This window comes from Chiroxiphia lanceolata, chromosome 1 (assembly GCF_009829145.1).
Source record: "Chiroxiphia lanceolata isolate bChiLan1 chromosome 1, bChiLan1.pri, whole genome shotgun sequence".
In the NCBI taxonomy this organism is placed as follows: domain Eukaryota; kingdom Metazoa; phylum Chordata; class Aves; order Passeriformes; family Pipridae; genus Chiroxiphia; species Chiroxiphia lanceolata.
The window spans coordinates 116,203,134-116,215,163 of NC_045637.1; the positions used below are offsets into that span (position 1 = coordinate 116,203,134).

General features: G+C 35.5%; 1 protein-coding gene across 4 annotated transcripts in view; it reads left to right on the plus strand.

Moving 5' to 3' along the window:
- The window catches only part of TOP2B (DNA topoisomerase II beta), a 64,156-nt gene that overhangs the window by 18,875 nt on the left and 33,251 nt on the right, over positions 1-12,030 (plus strand). For all 4 annotated transcript variants that reach the window (XR_004355114.1, XR_004355115.1, XM_032678197.1 and 1 more), the window contains exons 3-10: positions 118-208; positions 2,155-2,218; positions 3,422-3,567; positions 3,957-4,054; positions 5,467-5,679; positions 5,761-5,934; positions 10,254-10,355; positions 10,438-10,575. Coding sequence is in view for 2 of the 4 variants with exons in the window: in XM_032678197.1 (XP_032534088.1) it covers positions 118-208; positions 2,155-2,218; positions 3,422-3,567; positions 3,957-4,054; positions 5,467-5,679; positions 5,761-5,934; positions 10,254-10,355; positions 10,438-10,575 (1,026 nt within the window). In the remaining 2 variants the exon portion in view is untranslated. The remainder of the gene's footprint in view (positions 1-117; positions 209-2,154; positions 2,219-3,421; positions 3,568-3,956; positions 4,055-5,466; positions 5,680-5,760; positions 5,935-10,253; positions 10,356-10,437; positions 10,576-12,030) is intronic.

The following is a 12,030-nucleotide window of genomic DNA, read 5'->3' on the forward strand; positions in this document are numbered from 1 at the left end:
TGTCTTGTATGACAGCACCGATCAGACTGTAAGAGTAAAGTTCCTTAAGGAAATAGAGAAACATAGACTGCTTTACCAAGACAGTCAATATTTTTATTTTATTTTGTTTACATGTAGTTAATGTGGGTTTATGATGAAGATGTAGGAATGAATTGCAGAGAAGTTACCTTTGTTCCGGGCCTGTACAAGATCTTTGATGAAATTCTTGGTAAGTATTTTTAACAATGATATTGCTTTAGCATTAAGGAGTACACGCTTTTCCAAGTGCTCTCAAACTACATTGTTTATATCTAAGTTTAAATCACAGAATTGGAGCCCCACTAAATTGTAGTGCATTCTAGGACTACAGAACAATTTAAACAGGGAAGACTTTTCAGTTGAACTTGTAGGAAAGTGTAAATATTTGTTACTGAATGTCCAAACTAGATAATTCTTTATGTCCAATATTGTTACAAGATTTTTGATCTGTGTAGTCTATGAGGGCTAAAATCTTAAGTAACATTTGGAAGATTATTCCTCCTAAAAAATGCAACTTCTAAGTTGTCTGAGCGTTCACTTAAATCATCATTTCACGAATCATTACAATTTCCTCCTTCTGTACAGAATGATAGTAATGGTGGTCTTTCATGGATCATTTCTAGACTTCAGGCAGTTTTGAAATTAATAAGTATCATACTGCCATTACAAAACATGGTGACTGAGGCACAAACAAATGATTTTTAGAAAATTATGTCACAAGTCACTGAGTTACTATGACTTACCAGTTTGTGGTATTCTCTTGGGATGCATTGAAGACTAGCCAGCAGGAGAGATGTGCAACATCTGAATACTGTGCTGTCTGCTGAACTGATATTTTGGGCTAATTGACAGGAAATTTTTTTATGAAGTTCATTGTAAGGATTGGCAGGATTACCTCATAACCTAAACTGTGGTCTGCTGAGGTCAATGGAAGTTTTGTCATGACCTTCATTAGCTTCACAACTTCCACATCTCTAAATCTATGCTTTACAGCATTGCTGCCTTTGAGGCAAAAAATCTCTGCCAGGTGGAAAAGAATGCTTTTTTAATTTTTTTTTTAACTGACTACTTAATTTGATAAATATGGGAAGGAAAATCTGTAATTACTTCTGTTCTGAGTGCTGCCTCACTGATGTAATTTTTAGGCTTCTCATGTTATATGGACCATATTGTCCCATTCAAAAGGAAGATCATTATCCTGTCGTTATTGTAGTACTGTATGGCTTATTGCTTCTTCATGTAGCACTAATAAGTACTCCACAGAGTGTGGTGTGAGACCTAAGGGTCAGAGTAATAACATTATGAAAATGGGACATTGTAGTTATGCATGCTTTTGAATGAAACTGCACTTAATGATTTTGGCAAAAACCCCTTGAGATATCTGATCTTATATTGAGATCCTTGCCATCTATTAAGATATTGTACTTTGGTGTTTTGGGGTTTTATCTTCATCTGTTTCATGGGTGATGAGACAAATACTGAAAATGACTGTAATGTGCTTTCATGGTTAGTGACCACAGTCACGTTTCTGATTTCTGTAGTTCGTATACGTGGGAGTACAGTTTAATTAAATTCTGATCAAATGTTATTTTCCAGTTGTCCTTATTATGATCCTAAACTGTGTAGACCATTAGTTATAAGTCTCACAGGCTCTTTAGAGATAACTTTTGCTGCAGTCAGAACACTCCTTAATGGATGTGGCTTCTTTGGTGTGTTTCAGTGGCAAAACAAAGTGTAAAGTGCTCTGGTGATGAATATAATTTTGAAGGGTTTTTCAGATACATGATATAATATGTAGCCAAACAAGAACAGCAACAGAAGAATGAAATGCTCAGTGTGTTAAGAACAGTTAGGAGAACAGGTTCACAAAATACACTTCTATATTTATTTTTGAGATAGTCTAACTGCTTAAAATAGAGTCAGTAATTATAAGAAGATTGAAAATATCTTCTTGGAGATACTTGGTCATATTTATAGACTTCAGTACTAAGATACAGAATATACAAAGAGCTACCAGATTAAGAAACACCTAGACTATTGTAACTTGTGGTGGAATATGTATATAAAGAGTTTTACAGACCAAGAAATTAATTATTGCCCCTATGAAGTGTTAATTTGTGCTACTTTGTTTCATAGTAAATGCTGCTGACAATAAACAGAGGGACAAGAACATGACTTGTATTAAAATATCCATTGATCCGTAAGTAAAAGCGTGTTTTCATTTGCTTTCCCTGCCAGTGCTATTGTAATTTAGATTGGTACAAACCATTTTACTAATGAAATCGGATTTCTTTAAAACAAAATATTTTTTGAATTATTTCCGTTAGCTTCATATTTTAAGATGAAGAGGTGATTTAAAAGTGGTTAGCAGTAAGTGCTACCATTCTGAATTTATAATAATTTGCTTTCCTAAACCATTCATTAATGTTTGGTTGAATGAAACTTAAAACCAGAGGATCATAAAATTCATGATGAGATGAAAATTTGGCAGTGCATAACTATAGCCAGCTAGATTACTTATAAATCTTAAATACCAGCTTTGAGGTTTTGTAACACAGTTTTGCACCTCTTGAACTTCTATGTTAACCCCTTTAGCATTAGGATAAGGTTGTGTTCTGAATTAGTCAGCTGTATCACCCTGAAACTTCGTATTGCAAACACATCATTACCAGTGTTTTTTGAAACTGAACACTTAGAGATAATTTCTAATGAGAAGTACTGCAGTTAAATAGATGCTGATTGGGTTCCTTTAGTAGTACCTTTTCAGTGACATTTAACTGAATAATAAGCTAGTTTTCAGACCTAACCTTTAAGATAAATATGCTGAGAAGTAATTTTTCTGCTTTCATCCTGGAGTGGGAAGGAAATGGTAGTGTAAATCTGCCTGACCCATCATGATTTTGAACTCTCTAATACTCAAAAATGAAAGTTCTGTGTAAGGTTTAGAAATATTAATGATGCCAGATATTGATGGATTTTGGCACCAATGCATAAAGTAAGTTACAATGTTTATCATAAGTCAGAAAGAATAGTTTGAAACAAATGATAATTTGGCTGTGTCTGGATGGACTTCAATGAAACCTAAAAAGGTGTATCTCTAACTTGAGTGTCATTCTGTCACTAAACTTCAGGATCCTGTTGCAGATCATGTTGATAGTGAAAGCTCTTCAGAGAGATTTTTGGATGTTATTTTTACATTATGAAATACTGTCATGTATGGACAATTAAGCTCCTTCTTCTAAGACATCTAATAAGCACAAATGAGTGTAATTAAAGTTGTTAGAGCTGTGAGTAAATGTAGTAAGAATATGGTCTTTTGTTATATTTTTAGGTCGTTATTTAAATAGGTATGGTGAAGTCTGTTTTCAAGATTAATTTTCCCAGTGTCTTCAATATTTTATAGGGAATCAAACATTATCAGCATATGGAATAATGGAAAGGGAATACCAGTTGTGGAACACAAAGTAGAAAAAGTATATGTACCTGCTTTAATCTTTGGGCAGCTGCTAACATCCAGCAACTACGATGATGATGAGAAAAAAGTTACAGGCAAGACTATTTAATGTGCTTTGTTTTATTCAGTTAGGCTATTGTGTGCTTCTTCAGTATGCTTTCCCTTCTTAATTTTTCTCTTTCTATTCTATTTTGTAACATATGATTATTTAGTCATCATTATTAGAGTAAAAAGACTTAAAGAACGTATCTAACTTTTTCTTTTTTAATACCAATATTTACAGGCAACTTTACATTTACATCTTTAATGCCAGCACTCGTTATTGAGTAACAAACAACATAGTTTTAGATTTTGATTCTATTTATGTAAGCACTTAAACATTTGTGCTCTTGAAATGAAGGGAAAAATAAATTTAATAAGTTAGGACATGGTTTATTATCCTAAATTTAAACTGACCCTAGTTTACTATATGTTGTTTTTTCAGGTGGGCGCAATGGCTATGGTGCAAAACTTTGTAACATATTTAGTACAAAGTTTACAGTTGAAACTGCTTGCAAGGAATACAAACACAGCTTTAAGCAGGTATAGAAATGTTCAAAAAATTTTTTTTGCTGTAGTTATAAATTTAAAATTTAGCACATATATTTCAGGAATATTTAATGAACTTAATCATTTATCATTCAGATGGATGTGTAGAGTTTGCAGGCTAGGTTAGCTCAGTCAGTAAAATTGGTATTTCTATGTATTAGACCTCCTGGGTTAAGTAATACTTTCTTCAGAGGGTTAGGTGACTAAAAATGAAAAACAAGTTTCTGTTAAAACTAAAGTATATTCATACTCCTGTGAAAAGGAATATATTCAGTTGCAACATTTTATAATTGCTGTTGTATAATTTGCCAAAAAATCTTTCTACTTAGCTATGCAAACATGGAAGCAATTATCTGTATAATTTTGTATAGTGTTAAGAAACAGATTTTTCAGTGTTTATGTCATGAATTTCATTAGCCCTAACTTGACTTAAGTGCAGACCCCCCATTCGAACCCATTGCTCATTGTTCACCTACAGACCAAAGGTGAACGTAATCAGATTTATTGTATACAACTTTGAGATGGCCACCTTTCTAAAAGTTTAAAGAACTTTGGTAGAGTATTAGATACCAAAGTTCCTTGGTTTTGGAGTCCTTCCCAGCTGGTAAATCCTTCTCTTTCTTTCTGGACAAAGAATTAATTTCTGGTCATGCCATCATGTCACTACATAAATAATACATTTAATCCGTTACGCTTGTCTCTTAAAAAATGTAATATTTTCTACTGACTGCCAAGGGCAAATCAATATTGATTTAATTTTACTTTTTGAAAATTACATGCTTTATAACTTAAAAGTGCTACATTTTCCAGTATTTTCAAAATTTTGAAAATTTAGTACAACTGAACTTTGATACATGCTGTGAGCAGACGTTCTGCTTGATCACATAAATGTGCCCATGTTCTTAAATAGGGAACAACACAAGACTCCTGAGTCAAGTCTAGGCACCTTGGTTTTTCCAAAAGGCATGCTTTGGCAAACTGGTCAACCACCAAGATGCTGTCTTGGAGACTACCAAGCCTCTGCACAGGGACCAAAAAGCCTCTCTGTAGAAGTGTGTAGTAGATTGAAAGTGTTAAACAGATGGGTAATAAGGACTATAAAGCCAGCTCACTTGTATCTAGTTTAGTAAGTTCTGGGAGAGGCTCTATTTGCATTAGAATCATGTCCACCAGTGTAGTAATACCTGCAGGTTTACAGAAACCACAGATGTGCTGTCACCTATGCTTATGCTTATCTTTGTAAAACAATTAATTTTGTGTAGTGTTTTACCAGAGGAAAATTCTAAGAGAAGTTTGTGAGCTTTTTGTTTTGTAACTGTTGCAATCCTAGCATAGTTGGAAAAGGGAACAAAGGAGGAGAATGACATATATTGTAAACTAACATTTAAACTGTTTTATTTCAAAAGACTTGGATGAACAACATGATGAAGACCTCTGAACCCAAGATTAAGCATTTTGATGGTGATGACTATACATGCATTACATTCCAGCCAGACCTATCTAAATTTAAAATGGAAAAGCTTGATAAGGATATCGTGGCCCTCATGACAAGACGAGCGTATGATTTGGCTGGGTCGTGCAAAGGAGTCAAAGTCATGTTGAATGGGAAGAAATTACCTGTAAGAGCATAATATAAAATATCTTGAGTGTACTGGGTATTTGATGCGAAGAGCAATGACTTCTACCTTTGTTACCTGTAGGTGAATGGATTCCGCAGTTACGTAGATCTCTACGTTAAAGACAAGCTGGATGAAACTGGAGTCGCGCTCAAAGTTATTCACGAAGTTGTGAATGAACGGTGGGACGTGTGCCTCACTCTGAGTGAAAAGGGGTTCCAGCAAATCAGCTTTGTAAATAGTATAGCTACCACAAAGGTGAGCGGTTAGATCAAGTGGTAAAAAATGTAAATGATAAAATACGTGCTGAGGTTATGCCCAGTTCAGGGGTCGGATAAAAAATAAAACTGGGTTGCTGCAAATAAACGGGTGAGAGAATCCTTTGCATGAGAGGAACTGGCAGAGCAATTGGATGGAATCAAAATACATTCACAGCAGTATTTCTACATATGCACTGGTTTTGAAAACACTACTAATCATTGTCGGTGATGTTTTATGTGAGCATACATGGTATTGATTAAAATTAATGGAAGTAATTTATTCCTTCCTTCATTTTTAACACATTGTAGTAAGATAATTCTGAAAATAAGGTAAAAAATAATACAAACCTCTTTGAGGCTACCAGTAACAAGTTTTGGAGGACAAAAATGGCTTTTGGTGTTCTTGAAAAAATGCCTATCTGTTTACTGCTTTTTGATGTATAAAATTGGCCTGAAGTGTTGAGATTTTCTTTTACCTATCTGAGGTATCTAGGTTTTCTTTGTACTTAGTAGCAACTGTAGTAGTAGAAATGAGACCATAGAGAAACCTTCAGTTATGATAAAGCAGCAATATGCTCAGCATACTAAAGTACAACTTTGTGCTTCTTAAATTGCCAGGGTGGTCAGGCACCGAGGCTGTCGCCTGCAATCAGCTGGCATAACACTCATTTACTCCCGTTTGGCATGGACCAGGTTTAGGGATCTGAGATCCACCATGGTGAAAGAAAGTCTTTGTCATTTCTGCTCTTCGCAAGTTGCACCTGATGAGTGATCTAGCAACTAGACAGTCTAGTTGTTAGATCTAGCAGATTTAACAAGCTAGATCTAACAAGAATAGAACAAGCAGTTCTAGTCATTGGTGAGACTGCTTTTAGAAAATCCTAACTGTGAGCTTTCCAAAAGATGGGAATGGTAAGAATTGGTAACCAGAACCTTGAAAACTTCTCCTTGCTCAGATCTCTTCTAAGAGAGTCAAAAGAAAATTCTGATAGTAGCACAAGTGATTCCTAAGCACCAGTGGTTACAGTGAGTGGAGTCCCCAGGCCAGCAGGTGCCTAGAAGTACCAGTGTTAGCCTCGGTAGCTGGTGATGTGGAGCCGGTGTTTTGGTGCGATATAATTTTTACTACGTAACTTCTTTTCAGTCATTTTCAGTTTAGCTGAACAAGCGTTGAGTGGTAGTGGGGACAGTTTTATTTCATTCTAGAATATTTACTTTCTAAGTGTGCATTTTACTTCTTACCTGATACTTGTTCAAAACTAGGGATGACAAATGTATCTGGTATTTGAAAGGTTACAACTTAATTTTAATTCAGACCTCTTTATGCGGCATAAAGAAGAATAAAACCATGACCTTAAAGATGTGTACAATACTTCTATGAGGAAGCTGCCAATATAGAGAAACTTAATTATGCTTGATACCAGGTTAAGAAAATGTGTTTGAAAAAAATGAGCACTAGTTGACTTCTAAGTCAAATATATTGCATACATTTATTCAAAATTTTGAATTTTACTTTTTTTGGATCAATTTTCACCCATCATGCAGTTTCACATACATTGTTATCATATATTCTCTAAGAAAATTCATAGAAAAAAGTACTGTGTATTCTTCAAAGGTAAGTGGTGTAATTTCTAGTTTTTCCCACTCTCCTGATCCATGCCTTATGTGTGTGACTGGATGTGGAATGTTCAGGGCCAGTGAACCACCTCACCAGCAATTGATATGCAACTACCCACTAATGAGACATAATGGCTAGAAACTAACACTGTCAACTGCTGACAGGTGAGGAGCTCATTTCGGCTGTGTTTTGGTTATTTATAGGTCTTTGCTGAAAGCTTTTCATTTCTGCTTCTGGTTAAATTTCATCCAGTCATAACTTCTCGTCCGTCCTTTTTAAACTTCCTATAAATTCCAAAAAAATTTTTTTTTTAGGTTTGTTGGGTTGGTTTTTTGAGGGTTGTTTGGAAGGTCAGGCAGTGTGTTGAGGCACAGCTCTGTTGTTTGGTTCTTGTAAATTTGTTACCTTGGTAAGCTCCCCATTTATTCAAAATTTTGCTACAGTAAAGCACACAGAATTTGACTTCAGGCTCTGAGGCAGCATTTGAAAGAATGTTTGTAGCTATTACAGTTGTACGAATAACCTTTAGAGGGAGACTTGTAAACTGATTAAACATAGTCTTCTCAAGTTCAGAATTTCAAACATTAACTGTGGTAGAAATCATAGTAGAAACTTCAGTTCTTAACATAGCAATCTAATAATATTTTTAATGTGGTGTCACTGCTAACTCGAATACTGCTAATCATTTTAGCAGAAATGCTCAGCTAATACAGTTGCAGTGTCAGAGAGTAGACTTGGATGGAGGGAGAATCCCAGCCTGTTAAAATTTGCTGGAGTTCAGCAAGAAATTCAAGACTATTCCAGATTTCAGATTTATTCTAATAAAATAAGTACAATAGAAAACAAATGCAAAATAAATTAGTATTTTATTTGTATATTTAATTAAATTAAAACTTCAAATTTATAATTAGTTTCTGAACTTTTCTGCCATATAAACCGTCTGTCTGTCTGTAGAATTTAGATTTGGCTTGCCTCCAAATCAATTGGGGCTGTTGGCTATTCAAGATGATAAGAATAGAATGTATATAGGAGGCAGTCAAAGCTCCATTTTTAAGATTTTTAGTTGTTAGTGTTTTGTTAGATGCCTTTGCATCCTGAAATATGCAAGACTGGGGTTCCAGTCACTAGCTTCTGGAAAAAGAAGGTTACACAGTCTTAGCGCTGTTTTCCCGTAGTGCAGAAGTCATAATAATCACAGGCAGCCCTCTAGATTTAGAGTGTCTTGTACGGAATTGCTGTGACAGCGGGGTCACTTCTAGGCTGTTATGGTTCCAGAGTGGGTACTTGTGCCACCTGCTGGTGAGATGGCTGAGAGGTTCCCAACTCCGAGCTCTGAACGTGGCTCACCCACGGCTGCACACTTAGAAACGTATTTTCATCATCCTGCTGTATTGCAAAGCTTGAGGTGTATATAGCTTCAAGAAGATAACATTTCCGACTTACTACTTCCAAAGTTTAAGTAAATAAATAAGTATTTCTTCCGCGGGGTCTGTTATGGTAGGGATCATGGTTAGGATCTGAAAACATTGCCTCCACCAAAAGTTTTCTTGCTCTGAAGGCTTCATTTGAAACACCTGGTTGAAAAGCCCTTAAACAAGGATAACCAGTGCTCAGGCTTCTTTCTTATAGGCTAAAAGGAAGAATTGTGACAGACCCTCTGAATGTTTCACTTTCAGCTCTGATGGTGCAACAGAGGAAGAAAAATCCTATATATTCTTTCTTTCTTTGTTTTCATCACTGTGATGATGCAAGAAGTTGCTTATAAGCCTCTTTTTTTTTTTTTTCCCTCTGCATTTGAGTAGTAACTGTAAGGGAGTCCAGCAGACTGCTTTTGTTTACTAGAAGAGTGGTGGCACCATGATTATGTAGCTACAAGTTGTTGCCCTGTGGTCTCCTAAGGCCTTGGTTTGCCAACTTATGGTTAACTGCATGCTCTATATGGATCTCTTGTTGCCTCATCAGATATGAATTTGGAACAGGTTTAGCCTCTGGTGAGTTTTAAGAAGAACTGGTCATCTCCTCAAGATTGTCTTGTTCTGTTCTTTCAAAGTTTTCTGGGTCTTGTGGTTGGCTATTTGCAGTTTTCTCGCCATTTGCTGAAGTCCCAGGCTAGCAAAGAATTATTGCTAGTAGCATTTATGCAAGAGTTCTGTAATACGGCTAAGAAAAGGTGAGATCACTTGTGGGAAGGAATAGGCATGGGTGCTGTGTAATCTGAGGGTAAGCTCGTGAACATCATTTTTTAATGAACCTAGTGGGGAAAGTTTAATTTGAGGAACAAATATGTGGGCTTTTTAGTCCAAGGTTATTTATGTGCCAGTTAAAAAGGCACATAACGGCTGTGTGGTGTTGTAGGTACCTCCCAGTACTGCAGATTAATTTTTAGATATGCCGTACTCTTAAGGTTTTGTATCCTCTTGCAAACTGTAAGCAGCTGCATTTAAAGTCCATCACTGTACAGTGAATGAAAGGTCTCCTTCTGTTCCGTGTAACTTCTGTCATCCTCATTTGAATGAAGACTGAATGACATGAAAGAGAAACTTCAAACCAAATTTCTCTTTCTTATGATAAACTTAATGTACATGGATTTCCGAATTTAAGTATGACTACAGGAACTTAGTTAATACTGATAAAAGTTATTAGGAAATTCAATAGTTATTTTGTTGTTTTGTTTTGTTTTTTTTTTAATCTTCATTCAGGGTGGTAGGCATGTTGATTACGTGGTGGATCAAGTTGTGGGCAAACTGATAGAAGTGGTGAAAAAGAAGAATAAAGCTGGAGTTTCAGTCAAACCATTTCAGGCAAGTTACTTTATAAAAAAAGTATTGAAAAATATGAATGTGGGAACTTTATTGAGTAAATTGGTTTCTATGTTTTCAACAGGTGAAGAATCATATATGGGTTTTTGTTAATTGCTTGATTGAAAACCCATCATTTGATTCCCAGACAAAGGAAAACATGACATTGCAACCTAAAAGTTTTGGGTCAAAGTGCCAGCTATCTGAGAAATTTTTTAAAGCAGTAAGTAAACCTTTTTTTTCTTTCCTTTTTTTTTTCCCCCCCTGTGAAGCAGGAATTGACATACTGGATCCAAGTGTATGTATGCTCTGTAGCAGAAGGTTAATTTTAGTGCATTATGGTATTCTAGTGACATTTGCATACTATTAAAATGGGATGGAGGAACCTCTGGTCTGAATAGTGGAAGCAACGACTGTGTTTTGACTCTTGCCCTGGATTTAAAAGCGAGCTTGACCTGATCAACTCATTTGTTGGAGATTCTGGTATTTATGTTGATGAAATGAATGTGACTCTTAAAACCTAAACATAGTCCTTGACCAATTATTTTTGTGTTAAAATATTTTTCTGAAGTTGAGAATATTGTCTACCTTATTCTTTGGTATCAGTCCTGTTCTGTTTCACTAAGGTGAAAAGAGAGGGAGAGGATATGTCACATGTACTTGTTCTTCCAGTAATCATAGAAACGCAGAACTGGGGCTGTAGTATTAAAAGTCGTCATTATTGTTGGGCAAGAGGTTTAAATTTTTTTCTGTAGATGGCTTAAGAATTGATATTCTAAATTAATGTACTAGTACAAATATGTCTTAGAGGGTTTTCCTCTATTACATTTTTATACAATGAAGCAAAGGAAGACTTCTGTTAGCCAGAACTCAATGTAATGTGTCCTATTTAGGGCCAGTAGCATAAATGGAATACCAGTAGTAAGGAGAATGGTGCTACTGCTCATACTCTTTGGCATCAAAACTCCACTTGCTGTGTAATGTTTTCAACTTCTAATTCTGTATTACAAGTGACATTCTTATAGGACTTACAGGGAAAAAACCCCACAACACAGTATCGTATAACAAAATCTGAAGAGTGAATACCTGTTGTATTTCAATCAGCAGGTTCGATTTATAGTGTTTCTAATATTCCCTGAATTGAACACTGATTTCCAGATGTGTTAAATGTGCAGCAGAATCTCTGCAATGAATGCTGTATTGTGGGGGATAATGAAAAGCCAAAGCTCACAGTATTTTGTTCCACCTGTATTTTGTTTTGATGTGAAACCAAACCTAAAGCAGTTTTAGTTTAGAAAATATACTATATGCCACTTTTTCTGCAGATGTGTTTCTAAAAATGATGTCAGTTTCTCAAATGGTTGATATAAAACCTTATTCTTAAATGATTTTGATTGTCTTTCAGCCATTTCCAGTCATTTCCAAAGAAACTTTAAATGGCCATAAATATCCCATATGGTTGCTTTTTGCTATCAAGTCCAGGAAACAGGTGCTTTAGAAACTAAAATGTCTCAGCACATCGACCACACAACATAAGACAACCTCTTGTTAGTTCTCAAACCTCCTTTCCTCTTTCTGCCAGTTATATAAGGGGTGGAAAAGGATGCTCTGTGTGTGATGTGTTTTGGTTGCATGTGCTTAAAATGCTAAAGAGTAAGGTATACGTTAATTCCTTGAC